At 48.7% G+C, this 24,034-nt stretch overlaps 1 protein-coding gene across 1 annotated transcript in view; it reads left to right on the forward strand.

Moving 5' to 3' along the window:
• Window positions 1-1,105: 1,105 nt before the first annotated feature.
• LOC138295329 (WAP four-disulfide core domain protein 5-like) overlaps window positions 1,106-24,034 on the forward strand; it is a 110,211-nt gene continuing 87,282 nt past the window's right edge. The window contains exon 1 of the mRNA XM_069233553.1: window positions 1,106-1,261. Within this exon, the coding sequence (XP_069089654.1) occupies window positions 1,171-1,261 (91 nt within the window). The 5' untranslated portion in view covers window positions 1,106-1,170. The remainder of the gene's footprint in view (window positions 1,262-24,034) is intronic.

Raw genomic sequence — 24,034 nt, forward strand, 5'->3', positions numbered from 1 at the left:
AGCTGTTATTTTCTGTAGGAAACACTTGTAGGGTGTACACAAATGACCCCTTGCTGAATTCAGAATGTTGTCCACTATCAGAAATGTTTAGCTTTCTGGGATCCAGCATTGGTTTCTCACCGATTGTGGTCACTAACTGGAAGGAGGCTGAAAGCACAAAAAATCATAAAAATGGGGTATGTCCCAGTAAAATGCCAAAATTGTGTTGAAAAATTGGGCTTTCTGATTCTAGTCTGCCTGTTCCTGAAAGCTGGGAAGCTGGTGATTTTAGCACCGTAAACCCTTTGTTGATGCCATTTTCAGGGAAAAAACCACAAGCCTTCTTCTGAAGCCCCTTTTTCCCATTGTTTTGAAAAAAACTATATTTTCACTGTATTTTGGCTAATTTCTTGGCCTCCTTCTGGGGAACCCACAAAGTCTGGGTACCTCTAGAATCCCTAGGATGTTGGGAAAAAAGGATGCAAATTTGGCGTGGGTAGCTTATGTGAACAAAAAGTTATGATGGCCTAAGCGTGAACTTTCCCAAATAGCCAAAAAAAGGCTAGGCACAGGAGGGGGAAAAGGCCTGGCAGCGAAGGGGTTAACAGTGGGCAAGTGTTTTATTTCACTTATTTAATCACAGGAGTGCTCATTGCATTACTGAATATATTTTTGCAGAATCTAAAGTTCCGGTCCCAGTCCTAGTTCCCTTGGAAACTGTTTAAAGTAAACAATGCTCATCAAGTGTCTGGTTACCTTCTTTTCTTGGCTAATTTTGCCAGGGATGCTAATAGCAGGGGTTGCAAGTCCCTGCTGTATGGCTGGAGGTCCTAGGTGCTGTACCCTTATGTTGCCCTGATCATTATCATTTAGGCAGCAGCGCATAGAGCTTGTCATCTGCAGCCTTAAAGGTTAATTGTGCAATTACATTTATTTATTTCACAACTAAATCCCTTGGGGAATTCCCATGGTTGACTACAGTAGTCAAACATCTATTCTGTCTTCAACAAAAGAATTTCACAATGACGAAAACTGGTTTGTCTGGGAGTGTCTATAATGCTGCTGGTTTTAAAAATTCTTGGCTGGTGTCCAGTCTGTCTTTTCCTGTGTCATCCATCCCTTCTCTTCCTGTGCCATCCTATAAATCCCAGACACCGGTGCAGCAGTGGTTCTGATATTGCTGTAGACCTCATGATGAAGACTCCAGGTGCCATTCTGCTCCTTGCTGTCCTCCTTGGGTCCTACGAGGCGCTTCCAGTGGAGGGAGACAATGTACCTGAACGTGAGTACACAAGGATCAGGCTTTCAGCATCTGACTGCACAAGTCATCTGAGTGATCGAGGTTGTGTCTTTTTCTGAAGAGCTGTCAGGGTCTGTGTTACGCCTCTGTGTTGTTTCCTGGCGGAGTATGCTGCAGGATACAATAGTGGCTGGATTACTCCTAAGTGCTCTGCCCGGTGCTAGTGCATAGAGTAACATGGTGGGGTATATTATTGTGAACACGGTTATCACCAGCTGTGGCACACCAGTGCTGTGCTGGATGCATGAAAGATGCTCTACCTAATATACTTGAAGAAAATCGTGGAAGTGCAAGAAATTGCTCCATGAAAAAGTTTAGCCCCTTCTGTACTATTACACATGTACAAACGCTACACAACCCATGTTTATCCCTGAATGTGGCACTGTAGTTATTGTTGCCTGCCAATTCACTGTCTCCTCTGACACACTGTGTGGTGTGGAGGAAGACGCTATCTCTGAGTGTGACCCTGTAGTTATTGTTACACTCCCATTTGCTGTCTCCTCTGACACACACAGGAAGATACTACCTCTGAGCTTGATACTGTAGTTATTGTTCCATGTCCAGTCACTGTCGCCTCTGACACACTGCTAGGTGTGAAGCAAGTTGCTATCTCTGAGTGTAACCATTTAGTTATTGCTCCATGCCAATGCACTGTCTCCACTGACTCACTGCTAGGTGTTGAGAAAGATGCTATCTCTGAGTGTGACCCTGTAATTACTGTTGCCCATTCATTGTCTCCTCCCATGCACTGCTAACTGAGTGTGACTATGCAGTTATTAATCCATGCCCATCCACTGTCTCCTCTGATGTGCTGTGAGGTGCGGAGAAAGGTGCTATCTCTGAGTGTGACCCTGTAGTTGTTGCTGCATTCCCATTTGCTGTCTCCTGTGATGCACTGTTAGGTGTGAAGGAAGGTGCTATCCCTGAGTAAGACCCTGTAGTTATTGTTAAAGCCCATTCACTGTCGCCTCTGATGCACTGATGGGTGAGGAGCGTTGTGATGGATTGTCATTTATTCTTATGGTTTTATTTAAGAATTTACTAGGTTCTATACATTTTTGCAGCCAATCTAAAGTGAGGAAGGTGTCTGAAAATGACTCCAGTAATGTGTTTACTACCAGACGATAATAGGTGCAAGAGTGATGAAGAGTGCCCTGGGGATCAAAAGTGCTGCTACTTGCCATGTGGATAGGTGTGGAGGAAGATGCTCTCTGAGTGTGACCCTGTAGTTATTGTTGAATGCCCATTAACTGTCTCATCTGACACACTGCTAGGTGTGGATGAAGGTGCTATCTCTGAGTGTGACCCTGTACTTAAAGTTCCATGCCCATTCACTGTCTCCACTGACGCACTGCTAGGTGTGGATGAAGGTGCTATTTCGGAGTGTGACCCTGTAGTTATTGGTGCATGCCCATTCATTGTCTCCTCTGACGCACTGCTAGGTGTGGAGGAAGGTGCTATCTCTGAGTGTGACCCTGTACTCAAAGATCTATGCCCATTCATTGTCTCCTCTGATGCACTGCTAGGTGTGGAGGAAGGTGCTATCTCAGAGTGTGACCCTATAGTTATTGTTACATGCCCATTCACTGTCTCATCTGACTCACTGCTAGGTGTGGATGAAGGTGCTATTTTGGAGTGTGACCCTGTAGTTCGTGTTGCATGGCCATTCACTGTCTCCTCTGACGCACTGCTAGGTGTGGCTGAAGGTGCTATTTCGGAGTGTGACCCTGTAGTTAGTGTTGCATGCCCATTCACTTTCTCCTCTGACGCACTGCTAGGTGTGGAGGAAGGTGCTATTTCGGAGTATGACCCTGTAGTTCGTGTTGCATGCCCATTCACTGTCTCCTCTGACGCACTGCTAGGTGTGGAGGAAGGTGCTGTCTCTGAATGTGACCCTGTAGGTATTGATGCATGCCTATTCATTGTCTCCTCTGACTCACTGCTGGGTGTGGATGAAGGTGCTATTTTGGAGTGTGACCCTGTAGTTAGTGTTGCATGCCCATTCACTGTCTCCTCTGACGCACTGCTAGGTGTGGATGAAGGTGCTATTTCGGAGCGTGACCCTGTGGTTAGTGTTGCAAGCCCATTCACTGTTTCCTCTGACGCACTGCTAGGTGTGGAGGAAGGTGCTTCTCTGAGTGTGACTCAAGTTATTTCTCCATGCCCATTCGCTTTTCTGAGGCAGCACATGTAAAGGTTAGTCCTATACCTGAGGATGGAATTGGGCACACAGCAAATAAATTGTAAGACCATTTCTGAAGACCATAAAAAACATGTGTGTGTACTTTACATGATGCATCAAAACAAAAAAAGTTATCAATGTATGACGTGTAAATTGAGTGCAAAGATCTCACAAACTGTACTTGTGGTGTGATTACTTAAAAGAACTGTATGCACCCTGCACTCCTGTCTTGAGAGCAGTTCCATCTGAAACCCTGCAGGTTGTATAATAGGTGAAGGTATATCTGTACTTGAAAAAATTACAACCTACATAAAAGGCGCTGAAAAATCAAATGCCCAATATCCTGATAAGATTCCTATGACCATATTATAACAGAATATTAAAGATTGGAGTACCCTCTTGTTCCCAAGTTTTGATGGGCCAAATTCTAAGCACCTGTAAAGGAAGTACCTTGCCGCCTCATAACAAGCACTGGCAAAGTCAATAGAGGTTTTGCCTTGGCAGCTGGACGATGGTTAATTATTTATTATTGCAAGCGTATGCCACAAAACGAAATGCATTCCACCACTCTGTCGTGGTGCCTGTATTCTTGCAATATTCAGTTTAAATCAAAACAAGCATTTGCAATGCAATGGGTCTCGCATTTTCTCGAGTTAGAGCCATTAACGTTGTAAACTCCTAACCGAACTGTTCTTGCCACATCAATCGAAAATGGAAAGTAAAACAGTTTCACATAAGCGAGCTGATTCACAGTGCCACGATATCATGAGCATGAGTGCTAATGAAAGACGCAACAGGAAAAAGAAGTTTGCTCGCAGTCAAACCTATCGGCAAACGTGCAATTAGCCATGTAACAAGGGCGATGGCCAAGCTGATAACAAAACCTTCCTAAGGAGGGACAAGCGTAAACCATTAACCAATGTCATCTAAGCATTTTTGAAGGGCAAGCCCATGAACGAGTGGTAGTGAGGGGCGTGAGTTGGGCGTTGTTAAAGGCCCAGACACATACCACTGCGTCAGAAAAGCATCGCTTGCACGCTGCTATGCTTACCCTAAAAATGGGGCATGGTAAAATAAAATATTTATTTGCTCAGGTTCACACAATTTGGTAAAGCGGGGAGGCTGGGGTGAATTCAACGTTTTTTTGTTTATATACTGTGGAATTTAGTCATAAATTGGTTATCTCTTTCTCTCAAACGTTTTACATCAAAGGTTATTGCTTTACCTTTAATTCTTGATGTGGGAGATTATACCGTGGACGTCCAAAAGAGGCCATACGATAGCCATGATCATTGTGTGCTTGAGGGTCAAATACTAACTCGAGCTGAACCGGAGCCATGTTTTTAATCGACAGTGCCTTGCTCACTTCGACTTAATATCCGTGACAAGGCGCCAAAGCGCTTTCAATAGAGAGGCAGCTCCCCACTCCACTCGTTAGGACCATGAGTGAGAGCTCAGTCAGATGGATATGGACCTCGAGTCTGCCTCAGTCGGATATACCAGTCTGACCAGTGCTTAATTTGTAAATAAAGAGGTGCAGGTGCTCAAAGCCCTTCTCTTAAACATGCTGTAATTAAATCTGCCAGCACTGAATACTGAGGCAGTGTAATTCGGAAGCCATCTGGGGCCTCTTCAATCCATTTATGGCCACCCCTGCCCCTTCAGCTTGTGGTGTTGGAGGTCTGTGATGGAACAGACCACGTGACACCAGCAGATCGGACTTGGTGAGGCCAACTCATGTGGAGTTGGTGAGCCCCGTATGTTGAGAGGTGTCTCCACCTCTTTTGTGAATGTATAATGGTTTGCTCTCGCATCAGAGGGCGCGCAAATAAATAAAGCGGGGGCGTGGTCTAACCGGGCAGTGGCAGCAGCTAGCGAGCAGGTTGGCGGAGCCCTGTGGAGCGAGGCAAGAGCCACCGAAGCCCAGATAAGCTACCCCCTCTTCATTTAATATTCAACCGGTTTATGAGTACTTATTTCATTTATATAAACAACAACTTAATGTACTCAACGAGGAGAGGGCGGAGCCGTGCTGTGACGCCACGAGATCTTCCTAGTTAACGGAAGAACACACGGTGAGCAGTGCTTGTGCGGAGAGTGCGTTCAAAGCACTCATCGCGCTACACGCAAGGCGGCGGCCAACTTATAAGTGGTGCTCGTGCCGCGGAAGTGGCGAGGCATTCTCCCAGACAACAACGCGCTGCAACCTGGGCGGCGGCCACTCTACAACGTGGTGCTCGTGCTGCGCAGACGTGCAGCCTACATCATTTTACAAAGTTTGGCAAGCATAATTATGGCCTTTGCGGGAGGAATTTTAAAAAAACAGTATAAACGAACTGTGAACACAGATTACACGCTCACCGACACGAGAAAGCTGTATGCTAGTTTAAGAATGGAACAATAAACCTGAGATACAGTAGGCCACCCAGTTTCTTGAACAAGGTATGCACTCGGTACAGTAGAGACTTGTGGTGTAGACACGGCGAGCGTTGTCACAAAAAAAAAAAAAAAAAAAAAAAAGGGTCTAAAACGTTTTGGAGCCACCCGTCATAACGCCAATTTGTTTATTATGTCTGCCATACCGCCAGTGGAACCATTCATAGTTTAAATTGCTCCCTCAGCACAATCCCCGAAATGGAAGGAATGGGTAGAGAGGGTGCTCCTGTATTTCAAAGCCACAAAAGTTGGAAATGCTGAAAAACGGGGCATGTTACTCCATTTAGGGGGCAAGGATATATACAAAATATCAAAGAACTTAGTTGAGGATGCCCCGAAAACACATACCACACTCATTGCTGCGCTGAACAGGCATTTCGAACCCATGGCCAACACTGACTATGAACGGTTCATATTCCAGCAGGCCAGGCAGCAGGCGGAGGAGTCATTGGACGCATTCCATTTACAACTCGGAGACCTAGCAAGTACATGCAGGTTCACGGATGAATCCGAAGAGGTGAGGGGACAGATAATACAAGGCTGCTCTTCGTTGAAACTCAGGGAGCGCATACTGGAAGATTCAGGAAAATCACTGCCCGACATTCTGCAAATGGGGAGGATGAAGGAGTTATCGAAGGTTCGAGCTCCCCACATGGAGGCAGCCCTACAGCACCCTATCAAGGAAGAAGCCGCCAATGCTATCATAGCACCACCCACAAACAGACAAAAAGCAAAACCAAACAGACCGCAATGGAGGCAGCAGTGTGGATATTGTGGAGGAACGCACAAACCATTTGAATGCCCGGCGAGAGGTAAAACGTGCTCCAACTGCGGCAAGACAAATCATTTTGCTAAGGTGTGTCGGTCAAAGAAGGCAAGACCAGGAAGCGCCTCAATAAATGCAGCAGCAGGCAAATCAGAACATAGCAGCGATATGGATGATGACGACAATGTCGTACACGTGGTCCACGCCATATTTACGGTGGGGAACACCGACAGTAAGAGGGCGAAACTGCCAAGGTGCCAGGTCCATGTTGGCACCCACGAGACAGTTGCAGTGGTAGATACGGGGGCATCAATTAACCTCCTGGCAGCAGAAGAATATCGACGAATGAGGCCAGCACCAACCCTGACCCAGGCCAAAATAAAAGTCTACGCCTATGGACAAAGCAAACCCCTGGCCCTGGTAGGAGTATTCCAAACAGTAATCACTCATGGCTCACAGTCCAACCCGGCCAGAGTGTATGTAACAGAGGAAGGAACAGGAATGCTACTCGATTGTAAGGCGGCGGAAGAACTGGGAGTAGTTACTTTCGCGTTCAGCATTCATCAGAAGTCCGTGGCGGACCTGTTGGACAGGTATCAGGAAGTGTTCAAAGGGATTGGATGCCTGCGAGGTCGAGAAATCAAACTGCACATTAATAAAACTGTCCAGCCGATAGCCCTCCGCCACCGACGAGTGGCTTTCCACCTTCGGCCACAGATGGAAAAGGAATTGAATGACCTTGAAAAGTCCGGCATTATTGAGAAAATGTCGGGACCAACGCCTTGGGTGTCACCCATCGTGGTAGCAACAAAACCTAAACAGCCAGGGGAGGTCCGAATATGCGTGGACATGCGCCTCTCCAATGCCGCCATCAAAAGGGAGAGGCATCTAACCCCTACCATCGATGACATCCTGGGAGAACTCAGCAAATCGCGCTGGTTCTCCAAGCTTGACCTTCGCTCAGGGTACCATCAGCTGGTGCTATCCAAGGAATCTCGGTACATCACAACGTTCTCCACTCATGTTGGGCTGATGAGATACAAGCGACTAAGTTTTGGGATATCCAGCGCAGCTGAGGTATTCAAGAATGTCATTCAGGAGATTTTGGCTGATTTACCAGGAACCATCAACGTGAGCGACGACATCCTCATACATGCCCCCACAATTGCAGAACACCACTCCTGCCTTCAAAATGTACTTCAGCGCATAAGAGAATCAGGACTTACCTTACACCGCCGCAAGTGTGAATTCCTGAAGGATAGAATTCAATTCTTTGGATATGTGTTTTCCGCAAACGGCGTGGCCCCGGATCCGGCCAAGGTGAATGACATAAAAATTGCCCGATCTCCCAACAGTGTCACTGAAGTCAGAGGTTTTCTAGGGATGGTCAATTTTTGTCGCCGGTTCATTAAAGACCTGTTGAATCTTACTCAACCTCTTCGAAGGTTGACCAAGGCCTCTGAGTCGTGGGAGTGGCGGTCAAATGAACAAAAATCGTTTGAAGCTATCAAGGAAGCATAGTCTAGTGAGAGAACACTAAGGTACTTCGATCCCAAAAAGAACACCAAGATTGCTGTTGACACAGGACCAAAAGGTCTAGGGGCCGTGTTGCTCCAAGAACAGGAGGGAGGAATATGGTCCCCCGTCGCGTATGCCAGCAGGTCGCTTACCGATACGGAGCAACGCTACTCCCAAATTCAAAAGGAGGCTATAGCTGTACATTGGGGTTGCAAACATTACCACATATACGTATACGGCCGCCCATTTGTTGTGACCACGGATCACAAGCCTCTACTACCTCTATTCAATGGCACTGCGTCAAAATCACCACCGAGGATCGAAAAATGGATGTTACAGCTACAAGACTACCGGTGTCGACTAGAATATCAACCAGGGTCGGAAAATCCTGCGGATTACTTATCTCGTCATCCACGGGCAGCATCAGAGATCGAGATGGCTGACGCACGAGAGACGGAAGAATACGTCAGGTATGTGGCTGACGATCCCGACCATTACCAATGATGATGGCTGACATTGTTCAAGCCACCAAGGAGGATGACTGCTTGCAGAGGGCTTTGATGGCTGTACAACATAATAAGTGGCACTCTGTCATGAAACAACTACCTCTATTAAACTCTGACCCCCAGCGTATTCTTAAAAGTTTATTTCAGGTGCGAGATGAGCTCACAATGGACATCAAGTCATGGTCAAAACTTAAAGTCGACTACGATCCAAGGTTTGGTTTCCCCTCATGGACGAAAAGGTGGATGAAGCGGTGAGGCCCTGCATATGGTGCCAAGCCACAGAAGAACCACCAAGGCCCGTGCCTGTCGAGACTGAGCCTGCCCCAGAAAGTCCATGGGCATCTGCGAGTCTTGATTTTGGCAGCCTCCCGGACGGTCGGCACACTTTGGTCATAATAGATGACTTTTCAAAATATCCAGTAGTGGAGATTATTTCAATCTCACTGCTGATGTGGTGATTTCAAGCTTGGAGAAAGTCATGGCCACCCATGGTCTCATCTCCGAGATCAAAACAGACAACGGTCCCCCGTTCCAAAGTCGGGAGTTGTCGGAGTATCTGGCCAACGTTGGTACGAGACATCGGAGGATCACCCCAAGGTGGCCCCAGGCCAACAGTGAGGTGGAGCGGTTCATGAGAACCCTGAACAAAGTGATTCGCATTGCCCATGCCAATCACAAAACGATGGATTATGCCCTATACTCGTTTCTGCGAAACTACTGACAAACAGCTCATTCCACGACCAACCGAGCTCCGAGTCATTTGGTTTTTGGAAGGGTGTCGAACGATCTTATACCTCATCACCCCTCTTGGGTGCATCCACCTCCTTGTCCCAATCAAGCCCAGGAAAAGCGATTGAGTTCTAATCGGCGTGCCAGTGTCCACTGACGGACGGTTCATTCCAATCTCACAGTGGAGGATGCTGTTTTGCTGAAGAACCCGACGACGGGAAGCAAGTTCCGCACAACCTACAGCCCCACTCCATGGACGAATATTCGCCGGAATGGATAGGCTGTAGTGGCTAGGCGAGGAGGCGAAATCATAACGCGGAATGTGTCTATGTTCAAGCGGTTATACCAAGCAGGTGGCGGGTCGTCAGGCGGACTGGTAGATCCCCACGATGATTCCTTGTTCCCCGGTTCATTCACTAGTGGGGACTATCACCCCGCTCCCGGAGGTGGTTTGGAAGGGCCTACCACGTCAGAACCGGTGGAGTTCCCACCGGGCTCGAGGTATCCCATTCCGGTGTTAAATCGAGCTGAAGCCACCAGGTACAATCTGCGAAGTAACCCCTGCCCTTCAGTTCGTCTACGTGATCATCTAGTCAATGGTTGACTGTAAGAACGCTGTGTTTGTTTTGTTTGTTGTGTTTTTGGAGGAATGTGGTGTCGGAGGTCTGTGATGGAACAGACCACGTGACACCGGCAGATCGGACTGGGTGAGCCCAACTCATGTGGAGTTGGTGAGCCCCGTATGTTGAGAGGTGTCTCCACCTCTTTTGTGAATGTATAATGGTTTGCTCTCGCATAAGAGGGCGCGCAAATAAATAAAGCGGGGGTGGTCTAACAGGGCAGTGGCAGCAGCTAGCGAGCAGGCGGGCGGATCCCTGGGGAGAGAGGCAAGCGCCACCGAAGCCTAGATAAGCTACCCCCTCTTCAGTTAATATTCAACCGGTTTAGGAGTACTTATTTCATATACATAAACAACAACTTAATGTACTCAAAGCGGACGGTACATTACACAGCTCATCCTGCAGCTTTCTACTTCCTCCCTTTATGATGTTTTTTAGTTTTTCCTTCTTCCGTATTTCCCATATGTGTCTTTTGCTCGTAGCAAATGCTTGAGGCAGAAGAATAAGCCCCAGCCCTCACAAATAAGTGCTGGTGCTCAGCACCGGAAACAACAAGCACAAATTAAGCACTGAGTCTGACCACAGGCACCGCTTGATCAGCACAGGAGTTTAGGAGCACTGACCTACAAATGAAAATGTGGAAAGTGTTTTTACTCAAAAGACGAGGATTGCCTTAAGGGGTTTGCCATGTGTAAGAAATGGCACATTCAAAGCTGATAGTACAGACATGTAACATTTAGTAACACTGATCACTGATTTTTAGAACAAATATGACAGAGCCCATCCAAATCCTTGTCTGAAACCTCCAGTTTTGTGTCAAAAGTGGACTTTACCCAGCTGCAGAGATACCCGAGCTGTGGCATATGTATTATGAATGTGTCATCTGACAGGAGTGATGCGGTCAATCAAAAAACTTGGATGTGACAGGGACTATGCAACACAATATATCACCACCACCTTCTGTACTCATAAAACAGTAAGATAAATCTGTAGCCACAGCAAATCAGATGGAAATGGAAATAACCACCCGCTAAAATGACACAGGATGCAGTATAACTCGGATGTGCCTCTGGTGATATAACACATTGAGTTGGTTAGTTTACAGTGGGTTAACTGGGTCTGCAGTGGTCACACCGCCACAAGTAAACAGCTGTCACCTTTTGTCTGGCACAATTGTCAAAGTTTGTCTGGCACAATTGTCAAAGTTTGTCTGGCACAATTGTCAAAATCCAGCCCTGCCAGCACTTTCAAAACAAAAGAAACGAGCTGACGGGCACGAAGCAAACACACATAAGGAAACAGAAGTTAGCTCTCAGTGAAACGTATCTGCCAACGTGCAATTATCTATGTTACTGGCAAAAGTGCAATTATCTATGTAACAGGATCAATATCATGCAAAACGCGTGACTACTGCCCATCGAGATCGCGCTACCTACGAAACAAAGAGAAAAAGTAGTCCTGAAACCATCCTGAAAACATGGAGCCTCATATGTTTTCAGTAGTTGGCCGATGCGCTCGAGGAGGGCTAAACACCGGAAAAGGCATGACGTATGCATGCCTTTCACTAATCAAATCAAAATCAAGCCAATTTTAAAAGGCAAGCCCATGAACCAACCAAAGTGATGGGTGTGGTTACAAGCCCGTAGAGAGATAACAACAGAGACAGAGCGCTTTGCGCGCTCGACCCTAACAATAGTACTTATCCATTGCCTATAATTTTTTATTTATTCATTCTAATACATGACACTTTTAGGTACAAAGAAATTTGACTAATGGCTTTGAAATATTGTTACCTGTATGCATATTATACATATGAAAAGATGATTACAAAATATTTAAAAAATAATAAGAATTTGAAAAGTAAAGTGTTTGCACAACAACTGAGGCACTGAAGTGCACTTATTTTAAGTAGAATGTGCACATGTGGTCAGACAAAATAGCATCACTCACAATGCAACAGCGACACCAGCCAATCAGCGTTTACACATTGACCTGTGATTTATTGTGTAGTGGATGGAAGCAAAATATGAATGGCCGCTGAAAAAACCCATGGATGAAGAGGGACGACCAACCATCCCTCTTTACCTGTGTATATGTACATATTTTTATTGAGGATTTTTTGATTACATTAGCTGGTGAGAAGTCTAAAGATTTCTCAGGGTCAGACCTTACTAAAAGCCTTCACTTATTGTTCAAAATGGAGAGGTTACAAATCTAAGTCGCTGTTTACAGACCCCAGCCATGCTCTGTGGCTAACCTCTAACCTTGGGAATGGATGTCATTTAAGGGTTGCCAGGGGTCACAACTGCGACCGGTGGCTTCTATCCTGCGACCTCTGGTACTGCCTTTGTGAACCATTGCCTTGGAGATGGCAACATATGTGCTAAGAACTTGGGGGCAGCTCCACAGTCTTTGTTTTCTTTGCATGTTTCTCATTATACTAATAGTGAATAATATTTGTTTATTCACTTTTAGTGTAATATGAAATGGAGCACACTTAGCTGGAACCGGACCTTTGGTGCCAGCTGAGTTAAGTTCTTGATTTTAAATGCATGATGCATGTATGCATGGGAAGTGATAGATGCATTGTGTTTGAGTAAGCAAGTGTATGTGTGAGAGAAAGTGAGTGAGAGTCAGTGACAGGTAGTGAGTGAGACTGTGTGGGACTAAGGCCCAGATATACTGTGCTTTGATGCAAGGCAATGTAGTATTAAAGCTGCTGGACTGCAAGTGTCAAAAGGAGAGAGAAAAATGTGCTATTTTGGGGCACTTTTGGCAGTCATGCACCAATGTGCACTCTCTGAGGCATAGGTTTTGTAACAAAAGGGGTCTGATCCAGTTCAAAAACTATGCTGTAATGCTTCTTTCAATTTGTGTGTGTGTTGTATGATGCTGTACACATGCAACGTTAGAAAAACAAGGCAAAATCAAAACATTTCTCTTCAGTACTCAAACGAATAAGATGATACAGACATTTACATATGGTGCCAACGGGCACACAGCATAGGTCAGATCCCTTGTTCCAGCGACACGTTCTCAGCTTACAAAAGACAGAGAGGATATTTGTATGCAAATCCACTAAACAGGCCCTAGTGAGTTTTGAGATGATCTATAAGGGTAGTGCCAGAGGGGGAGCTGAATCGGCCCTCAGGGGGGAGGCAGCCTCGGTGACGTAGGGCAGGCACTCGTAGCGGCCTCCCACCTTCCCCATATCCTGTGGTATTTATTCGGACAACCTCTAGCCTCATATACCAATTTTTCCCGGCTAGCACACCAATCCATTCCCCGCCTCCACTTAGTCAGGGCCGGGGCCCCTTTGGCTTTCCAGTTCGCCATTATATCCCTCTTGGCCACCAAGCATGCCACCCCCAAGAGGGTCCTATCTGGTCTTCTCAACCCAGTGTCTCCCATGATTCCCAGTAGCACGGACAACGGTGATTTCTCTATGTCTACTTGCAGGACCCCAGAGACCTCGTTTAACACCGCCCTCCAATAAATCGCTATGACTGGACATGACCAAACCATATGAAAGAAGTCGGCAGAGGGGTCTAGGCATTGCGGTCAATCAGGTGTAGCTCGGAGGCCCGCTCTATGTAGTTTAGTAGGTGTTAGGTATGCTACGTGGAGGTAACATGTCTGTATTTGCCGAAAACGGGAGGCCATCGTAAGGGAGCGGGGTTCCATCAATGTTTCGCCCCAATCCACCTCCTCTATGGGACCCACCCATCCCTCCCATTTCTGGCGGAGCCCTTCCAGGGAGAGCGCTGTGTTGGACACCAGGGCGCGGTATATCTGGGAGACGCCCCCTTTGCCCAGACTCCCCATTAGTGCCTTTGCCTCCATCGGGCTGTATTCTGGTAATGTGGTCCCTGTCTGTACGTGTGAATGTAAGGCATGACGGAGTTGGAGATATTTATGGAATTGTGTCCTGTTTAGTGAAATGAATTCTGAAGCTCCTCAAAGGACTGCATATGTGTCCCATTCCAAATGTCGCCTAATGTGGATATGCCAATGTTGTCCCATCTTTGGAATCCCTCTAGGCCCGTGACTTCTTCCAGCTGTTTCCCGTGCCACAGCGGGGTCTGTTGGGTGAGACGTCCCCACCATCCTGTCACCTTTTGAGCCGCCCGCTATCCCATTAGGACCACCTTGGTTATGTCTGGGGTATTTTGTGAGATCGGGCCCCCATATAGGGCATCAAAGATCCTTGGGTAACACAGTGTGTGAAGTTCTAGGCAGTGTGCCGGGTCCGACCATCCGCCCCTCATCCAATCATTAACTACATGTAGTTGCATTGCGAGGTGGTATTGGTAAATGTTGGACATGCCTAGACCCCCATCTTGGACATCCCTCTGACAGGTGACCAGCGCCAGTCGTGGACGCACACAATTCCATATAAACTGGCGTGCTAGTGTGTCCAGCTCCTTAAACCATCTCTTTGGGATGGGGTGTGGGAAGTTCTGTAATAGGTAAAGAAGTCTGGGAAGATGTTAAATAACGCTATTTTGCCTAGAAGGTTAAGGGGAAGCGTTTTCCAACGTTGGAGGTCAGTCTTAATTCTCCTGACTGAGGGTGTTATGTTGAGTTCCCAGGTTAATTCCGGGAGTAGCGAGATATATATTCCTAGGTATTTAAAGCTATTTCTTTTCACTGGGATAGTATGTTGCCAATCCACACAGTCTCGAGAGCGGTGGAGGGGAACCAGCAATGATTTACTATGATTTAGGATCAGTCCGGAAGCCTCCGCGAAGAGGTTCAGTATGTATAGAACGCGGGGGCCACTTGTGGCTGGGTTGGAGATGTATAACAAGACGTCGTCCGCGTAAAGTGCACTCGATCCTCTGTGCATGTGGGCCAGGACCAACTCTCAATCAGGGGATCCCCGCGTAACAATATCGCCAGTGGTTCAATCATTAAGGCAAAGAGCAGGGGGGATAGAGGGCATCCCTGTCGGGTGCCACGGCTGATGGGGAACAGATCAGAGACCACACCGCTCACCTGTACTCGGGCCGTCGGATTGGCGTAAAGCAGTTTCACGAGTCCACGGAATTTAGTCCCAAGCCCATTTCTTTGCAGAACCTGGTCCAGATAAGACCAATCCACTGTATCAAAGGCTTTCTCAAAATCGAGCAGGAGTAATGCTAAGGGATTATGTGATAGGGTCCCGCGATGTGCTAGGGCCAAGTGCAGCCGTCTAATACAGTGCCTTGTGCCACGGGTGGGCATAAAGCCACACTGGTCAGGGTGTACCAGTGAGGGCATGACTTCTTTCAGTCTAGCTGCCAGGATTGAAGACAGTACTTTGATCTCCATATTCAGGAGAGAAATGGGCCGGTATGCCGAGCAGTATTTTGACGGGGGTTGCGTCTTAGGGATTACCACAATAGTGGCCTGGTCAATCCCATCAGGGAAGCAACCTTGTTTTTCAGTTTCTATGTACATTTCAAGCAGGTGGGGGGTTAGGATGTCGCCACATTTGGTATACAACTCTGCCGGGAACCCGTCCGGTCCTGGGGTTTTGCCCGATGCCAGGCATGCAATTGCGTTAGTGATCTCAGGGAGAGTGAGGGCTTCATCTAATCTATTCCTTGTCTCTGGGGAGACTCTGGGAAGGGTTATTTCGTTTAGGAGAGGAGACTCTTTCTCCGGACTGGGCCGAGGGTGTTCTGCATATAGGCGAGCGTAGTATAAGGCAAAGCTTCGTGCAATTTCAGTAGGAGTCTTAGCAAGGGAGCCTGAGTCATCCATGATTTCGGGAATGACTCTATTGGCTAGAGGGCGAGTAGCCAGCCAATGTAAGAGTTTCCCATTCTTGTCTCCCCATCCATATACTCGGGCAGCTGAGGCCCTCCACATATGTTTAGCTGATTCTAACACTAAGGCCCTCATTCTGACCTTGGCGGTCGGCGGAGAGGCGGCGGTCGGACCGCGAACAGACCGGCAGTCCAAAAAATGGCATTCTGACCGCGGCGGTCACCGCCGCGATCGACCGCCACTTCCCCACTCCGACCGCCACGGCGGTCATGACCGACGGGCTGGAGTTTGCACACTCCGGCCCGGCGGTCGACCCAAGACCGCCAACCGTATCATGACCCTGCTTACCGCCGCGGTTTTTGGCGGTCGGGAACCGCCATGCGAACCATGGCGGTAGGCACTATCGGGGCCAGGGAATTCCTTCCCTGGCAGTGATAGGGGTCTCACCCACCCCCCCACTGCCCCCCACGAGTCCTACCCCCACACCCTCCACCCCCCTGCCACCCCCCAGAGGTGGTACGAACCCCCTGCCCCCCCCACCCCGACATGCACATACACGCACCCCGACATGCACGCACCCCCAACATGCACATATGCACACCCCCTACACACACACATACACAACGGGGGCACATACCCGCACACATACATGCCGACATGCGCACCCGCCGAACTACACACATTGCCCAAAGGCACAGCAGCACCCCCCGCCCGCATACACGCACTCACACACCCCCTCTACACACCCCCATGCACGCACACATCACACAACACCCCCCCACCCCCTCCCCTCACGGACGATCAACTTACCTTGTGCGTTGGTCCTCCGGGAGGCGACGGGAGCCATAGGGACGTGACCGCCAACAGAAGACCGCCACACAGAAATGTGGGTCGTAATTCTGGGGGCGGTGTTCTGCTGGCGTGGCGGTGGAGGTTGACCAGTCTCCACTTTCCCGCCGACCGCCAGTGTGGCTGCTGGCGGTATTCCGGCGGAACGCTCCCAGCGGTCGGAATACGCGCAGCGGCATACCGCCGCGGTCGGCGGTCTTTACCGCGGCGGTAACTCGGCGGTCTTGCGAAAAGACCGCCAAGGTCAGAATGAGGGCCTAAGTGTTTGATTTCATCTCTCACGATGGTGAGGTGCCTCAGAGTGGAGGCTGATTTAGAGTATCCATACTGTCGCTCCAGGTTTAGCGTCTAGAACAGAAAGTTGCGAGTTTCGGGCGCGTTCGCGGACACGAAGAAGGTGTTTAGCGTGCCCTCTCAGCGTGGCCTTACACGCAGCCGAAAGTGTGCCAGGGGATTGGACTGAACCCAGGTTCTTTTCAAAGTAGAGAGTCAGATGATTCCTGACCTCAAGGGTGTAGTCATTGTCTTGCAGGCACTATGCATTAAGACGCCACACCGGTCGTCTGGTGGGGTCCACATCTCCCAGTCGAACCCTCACTGGGGCGTGGTCGGAGACTCCACGCGGTAGTATTTCCGCTCCTGTGACTCTGGAGATGTCAAGGGCGGGCATAAATACAAGGTCAATTCTGGATTGTGTCGGGTGGGCGGCCGATGTGTGTGTGTATTGGTGTTCCCTAGGGTGCCAGGTTCTCCATATGTCGCAAAGACCCAAACTTTCGGCCCAGCCCGTGAGGCTCGACGCTCGGTTGGATCTACTAGTAGTAATCTTGCCTGATACGTCAAGGCTAGGCTCGAGAATGGCGTTGAAATCCCCTCCTATTAATGTGGATCCCTGAGGGAGCCCAGCAATTACCTGACGGAGAGAAGTTAAGAAGGCGTCAAGCCCAGCTGGAGGGGCGTATATGCACACCAGGTTTAGTGGTGATCTGTGGAGTATTCCTGTGACCACTACAAATCTGCCCTGTGGGTCCAATTGCGTGGCCGTAATTACCATTGGTAGGGAACGGTAGAGCAGGATGGCTACCCCTCTTGAACCTCTGGAGAAGCCAGCATGGTAGACTCTATCGTACCCTCCCTGTGTAAGCATGGGGCATCTAGTTCCTAGAAGGTGGGTCTTTTGCAGTAGGACCACAGTGGGGGAGTATCTGTGGAGGGTGCTGAATACAGCGGATCTCTTGATTTACGTTCCATGAGATGACCTGAGTCAGTAAGGGCCAATCGTGGGCTGCGTGAGTGCTATCTTTTGCTGGATGCCTGCCTGTGAATCTTGGGATGACCGTTTCAGTTGCAACGGTGAAATATTAAAATAACAAGGTGAACTTATCAACACATTACTATCTAACCCCGGGTCAAACTCTTTACCCCCAAACCACCCCCCACCCCATACTCCCACCCCGGAAGCATCTGTCGCCCCATTACCCAACTGGAACCAAGCAGCCAGATGGACTGCTATTGGAGTGGAGTGGTGGACCCCTCCCTTTAGTCGGATCAAATGCAGTTAATGGCATTTAAGTAATTCACACAGAAGTGTGTTAAGGAGATGTAGAGCCCTCTGTGGTGTCACCTCCCCTGGGCGCATGTCCAGGGCGGGCGCCTCTGTCGTATGCTCATGTTTCTTCAAAGTTCGCTTGTCCTGCCTCAGCCGAGCACCGGAGACTGGCTCAGATCGGTGTCGTCCGCAGCTCTAGCCGTGTCCAAAGGCCCCGGCGACCCGCCAACGGCCCCCCTTCCCGCACACCAGAGCCCGAGGGCGTCCCACCGATCGCGGTGGCGTCCGAGTCCTTACGTCTGCCCCTTCTGGATCGAGTTTGTCACCTGCTTCTCAGGGGCCCCCCCACCGGAGGGGGCTCCCTTTGGCAGGGGCCGTCCATCGGGCTCCGGGGGCCTCGTCGAGCCCCGATGCCCTCTTCGGGGACTCGAAGAAGTAGGCCTTTCCGGCCATTCTGACCTTGAGTCTGGCGGGGAATAGTAGCATGTAAGAGAGTTGCATTGCCCTAGGTTTTTGTTTGACATGCTCATAGGAACGGCGGCGGTTCTGTACTTCACGGGTGTAGTCAGGGAATATTAAGATCTTATGATTCTCGGACTGAAGGTTCTCGGCACACCTGACTTGCTTAAGGATATTGTCTCGATCCTTGAAATTAAGGAAGCGTGCAATCATGGGGCGCCTGGGGGCGCCCGGTGCCGGGCGTGGCGCAAGGGCCCTGTGGGCACGTTCAATCGCAAACCAAGATGAGAGGGTTTGATCTGGGATCCAGGTTTTGATCCACTGTTCCAGGAAGTCGGAAGGTTTATCCTCCTCCGCGCCCTCCGGGAATCCAACAAAGCGCAGGTTGTTGCGTCTCGACCGATTTTCTGCATCTTCTGCACGGCGGTGCAAATCGTTAGTTCGGGTTTCGAGTTGGGTCACTTTGGCTCTGAGATCGGATAGCTCGTCTTCTGTTTGAGAGACTCGATTTTCTACCTCAGTAATACGGCCCACGGCGTTTCTGAGATCCTTCCTGATTAATCCCATGTCCTCCCGGACCTCTCCGATCTTGGTCTCCACGGCGGTCTGCGATGATTGAATCGCCTGGAGGATGGCGTTCACTCCGTCAGGAGCAGGACCTTCACTGGGTGTGTCTCCGTCTCTCCGCGGTCCCGCAGGCGCTGTGAACTGGTCAATCTTCTGCTGGGAGGCAGGGGGTTGTTTGTTCGGCTTGTCCCGTCCCATCTTATTACTCGAGGAGGGAACAGATTGTTTTGTCTAGTGCGAAGTTCCCTTTTGAGTTTCAAACATTCATGAAGCTCCTCGTGCCCAGGGTCCAAGAGGGACCCCCTCGGACCAGCCGGGCCCCAAACGGCGCGGGATGGGCCAGGCGGGTGTTGTTTTTTATATAGGGTTTGGCAGATCAGAGTCAGTCTCCCCCATTAGCCAGGCCAACTGAAGATGAGAGGGGGACGCCCAAGCGCCGCGGGGCCATCCAATCAGGGCCCCTCTCTTCCGCACCGTCGCGGTCCCTCGGGATCCAGGGGGACCCCAGCACGCGGGGGCCAGCCCTCGGAGCCACTTATCTTCAGTGTCTCCACGAAGGGCCTACTCCTTTTGCAGTTGTTGGTGCCTCTCCCCGGGGCCGGTGAGTAGTCACTGTTTACAATGCAGCCTTGTGCACGTGCTAGGGATCAGGGAGTCACTCCTTCCTTCGCCTGATTTCTATTCTGTTTTTAATCTTCAAGGGAGTTGAGGAGATGGCCCACAGGGACAATATCTCGGGGGAATTACCTGGGCCGTCCAGCTCCTCATTTCTCCCCTCCCCTCCTCTTACCGGAATTGGCGTGTCTCCCGTCCGCAGATGAAGAATGGGGCCGTTTCTGTGCGCCGCTGGACCTCCGCCAGTTCCGCAGCGCAATCTTGCTGTGTCCGGGTGCCCCCTCGGGCTCTGCACACGCCCCAGACTCCTTCGGGGTCATCGAGTGCTATGTCCCCAGACCAGTGCGCCGCGGCCCTCGCTCAGCGGGACGTGTTCCCCTCTTCGCGGATGCCGCTTCTCCTCTGCTTGGCGGCCACAGTCACACCGCTTTTTCTTTTTTCGGCGGGGGCGCCGTAGCAACGTGCCCCAGACTGCGATAATACCAGTCCCTTTCAGCACCCGCTTCAGGAGCACCAACTCACTTCTCCTCTCTCCGCCAGCCCCAGCGGGGCCCCGGTCCGGATGGACGCGCCCGGGGCTCCGGGTCTCAGCCTCGCCGAGTCAACTCGAGTCCGGCCGCCATTTTGTTTTAGATTCGACAGGATACGAGGTGACTACGGGGGCCGTTCTGATCCGATTTTTCACCTCAGTTTGCAGCCCAAGGCGAAGGGAATCCACTGGGTCACTCGAGATGGTACCATTAACCCTTCAGATCGTGGCATATTCGGGCGGATGACGGAGGGGTCCGGAGCACTCTCAGAGTGCGACCGCCATCTTGACGCCCGAAGCCACGCCCTGAGGATGAGTGATATTAAGAGTGAATATAAGTGAGTGATTGAAAGTGAGTAAAGCATGAGTATTAGAGGGTGTAAGAGAGGGTGAATGAGAGAGATTTGGTGTGAATGAGGAAAAGAGTGTGAATGAGTAAATGTGAGTGTGCCAGCTAACTCATCAAAACAAATGACGAAATTCATTAGTTCTGCTGAGCTCACCAAAGCTGTGTCCACTGCTCAAACAGGTTCTCCCCCTGGGATTCAAAAGCGCATAGTGGCAATGAGAGTATGGGAAATATAATCTAGGGTAAGCTATCCTTAAGGAATCATTGACAACAGAACTCAAAGAATTAAAAGGTTTATTGAGAATTTTGTTGGCACACACTAAGTGATGTGGATCTGAGTAACACCATAGGGTTAAATCATCCAGTCGCTGCTGAGCCTATTAAACACTCTTGTAAGGCCCAATTCCAATCTAGTTAGGGGAATAGTCAAAGCAGCTGAAGGCACAGGCAGCAGGAGCCCAGAAGGTTTGTGCTGACAATGTCACTCCTCTTTGTGTCCATCCTGGCCCATGGGTAGACAACAAACCCAGGCATGTTTCTGTTTCCTAGTATATCAGTCTTCTTGAGGCCCATCAACCATGAGAATATTGGAGAGAGATTTCCATCAAATTCCTCCTACTAGGCTGAACTCTCATGACATACTTTTGCAATGAATTAATGCATATACTAAAATAAGCGCACAAAAACAAACTGACAATGCAATGTATATGATAAATGCTCCCAAATTAGGTCGTAATGCAAGGGAGGATTGGGAGTCCTTGATAAATAGAGAAATATACTGGATAAGGTACAAGCTCCAATGTTTGTCTTTAGTATGCTTTGATATTTTATGTGCTAAGTGCATTCTGAGTGATGCTGGAGTGTTAGATAACATTAAAACTAAAGTAAGAACATGAGATATTGTGAAACTTAGAGCCCCTTGTATTTTCAATCACCAATCCAAACATTAGCTGCTTTATGGAACTTAAATCAATCAGGAAGCTGCTATATCTGCTCCCAAAAGATGCCGTAAAAGCTTTGGCCCAGGCTCTTGTACCATCTTGCATAAATTAAGCCAAGAGTCACTATCTGGGTCTTCCAGGTTTCCTGATCTATAGACTTCAGATCATACCGAATACAGCTGCTAGGCTGATACGGTGGGTCCGCTTCACCTAAGCATCACACCCCATCTGAAGCAGCTCCCTTGGCTACATATTCAATTTAAGGCCCTCACTTTTTTTAGAGCACTGGAGGGCAAAGCCCCCGTTACCTAAGAAACAGACTTGAAAGGTACCACCAGGAGAAATCCCTGAGATCTAACCACCTTTGACTTATGCGTATCCCCAGGTTCGCTAAAGTCAGTTGTGGTGGTAGGTTTTTTTCAGTACCAATGACAAAACTCTGAAATTCTCTGCCAATTAAACATTGTATGGCCCAGTCTAAACACTGTTTTAGGAAGCAATTAAAAACTTGGATCTTTGACCAAAAGTAGTCATGGTAAACCCCCTTCTGTTCTCAGTCTCTGCATTAGAGTCCTGGGACACTTCGGCTCAAGCAGTTGAGTGCTTTACAAATTCCATTGATTGATAGTAGAAATCTGAGGAACATTTCCTTACCTATACCTGCTGTAACACCTGCAGGTACTGCTCAGGCTACAAGAGACCCATGTCATCTTATAGAAACATCCATTTTCAAGCAATTACAGATCATACCTCGTCTAATTTGGAGTCCATAGATTGACTCTCTTTCCCTGCAGTGACATCCCATCAAATAGGCTTGTCTAGGATGAATTATACTCTGCACTATGAGACATTTCCACCTCTGAGCCCTGATACTGTGACAGAATCAAGTCGGGTAGCTTACGACTCTACAGAGATCTCTATAGTGCACCATATGGATGTAATGATTGGTGTCTCCTCTCCCAAGCATGCCGACTTTCAATCTGTTGAGACCTTAAATAGACTTTCATGAAGCATCGCTGGGCTTAGACAAAAACTCTCGAACCCCTATTGGCAGAATTATATTGAGTGATTCCATCTCTGTATGTTACATGAAACCTGGTTAACGTATTCACCTCATAAACCAGAATGTAAAACATTCTGGCCCTCGTTACTACCTCGGCGGTCTTTCAAAAAGACCGCCGAAGCCGCGGGGGTCACTATACCGCCAGTGCTGGCAGTATTGGTGGCTCCCTATTATGACTTTTTCGCTGGACCAGCGGATGGAAACAGCGTTTTCGTCCGCTGGCCCAGTGGAAAAGTCACATCAACATTGCCACCGGCTCATAATAGAGCCGGCGGCAATGTTGATGTGCAGCAGGTGCAGCAGTACCCGTTGCGTATTTCACTGCCCGGAATTCGGGCTTTGGGGAGCCTGGTGGTCAAGTGGAGGGGCGGGCGGTATGGCAGTGGCTAATGCGCCACGGTCATAATATACTGGCGGAATACTGCCAGCCTGTTGGAGGTGGTACCGCCAGCTGCCAGGGTCATAATGAGGCCCTCTGTGTTAACGCCATTGCTTCTACCAGTGCCCTGGGGCCTTGATGTTTAGGGTAAATCTTGGATTAAAAATCTACACTCCAAAAGGGCGCAGTTTGTATTTCTTTAATTTTATATAAAAAATCAGGCCGAGACAGAGGAACATGGAATCCACCACCGCTAATGTATCGGAAAATGTTATGAACACCATTAAAACAAAGAGCAGTATTGTCATTGGAGGGTATTAATATTACATATGAGCTACTTTGTGGCTTTGATCTGGCCACAGTGGAGGAGGATGTGTCATGGGTATACTCTCTCTTCACTCTAGCTCTTATGTCACCTGTGTGGTGGCCGCCATGCAGATGGCCCCTTTTATAGTAAACATGGCCTGCGGACTTTTAATGGCAGATCTGATTCAGACAAGCTAGGTTCTTCCACCTTTAAGAGAGGTGTGACTAGATGAAAGATCTAATATTTTCACTATGTGGACAAGATGTTACAATTTCAAGATAGATATCTGAGAAGATAGTAATCATTACTAATGTTGTCAGGATCTTTTATCGAGGACCAGGGTGTCTCTGTCAGCACCCCTGCTTTATTACCAATGGTGGGAAATGATTGTAGGTCAATTAAGTGGCCCTTGATATTGGGAAACACAAAGGTTTTAACTGATATTTCTAATGCTTATTCTAGGGTTCCCAGGTTCTGATAACCCTATAGTCGAGATACATAATATTTTGGCTGGTACTTTAAAAGCACTTTTAACCAAAGCGCCAGCAAAGCTGCACTCAATAGAAAACATCTTGAGAAATCCCTTGTAAATGTAGGAAAGTTGCAGGCAAAAACAGTCCTAAAGAAAGCTTTAAAA

This window comes from Pleurodeles waltl, chromosome 5, assembly GCF_031143425.1.
Source record: "Pleurodeles waltl isolate 20211129_DDA chromosome 5, aPleWal1.hap1.20221129, whole genome shotgun sequence".
Taxonomy (NCBI): Eukaryota; Metazoa; Chordata; class Amphibia; order Caudata; family Salamandridae; genus Pleurodeles; species Pleurodeles waltl.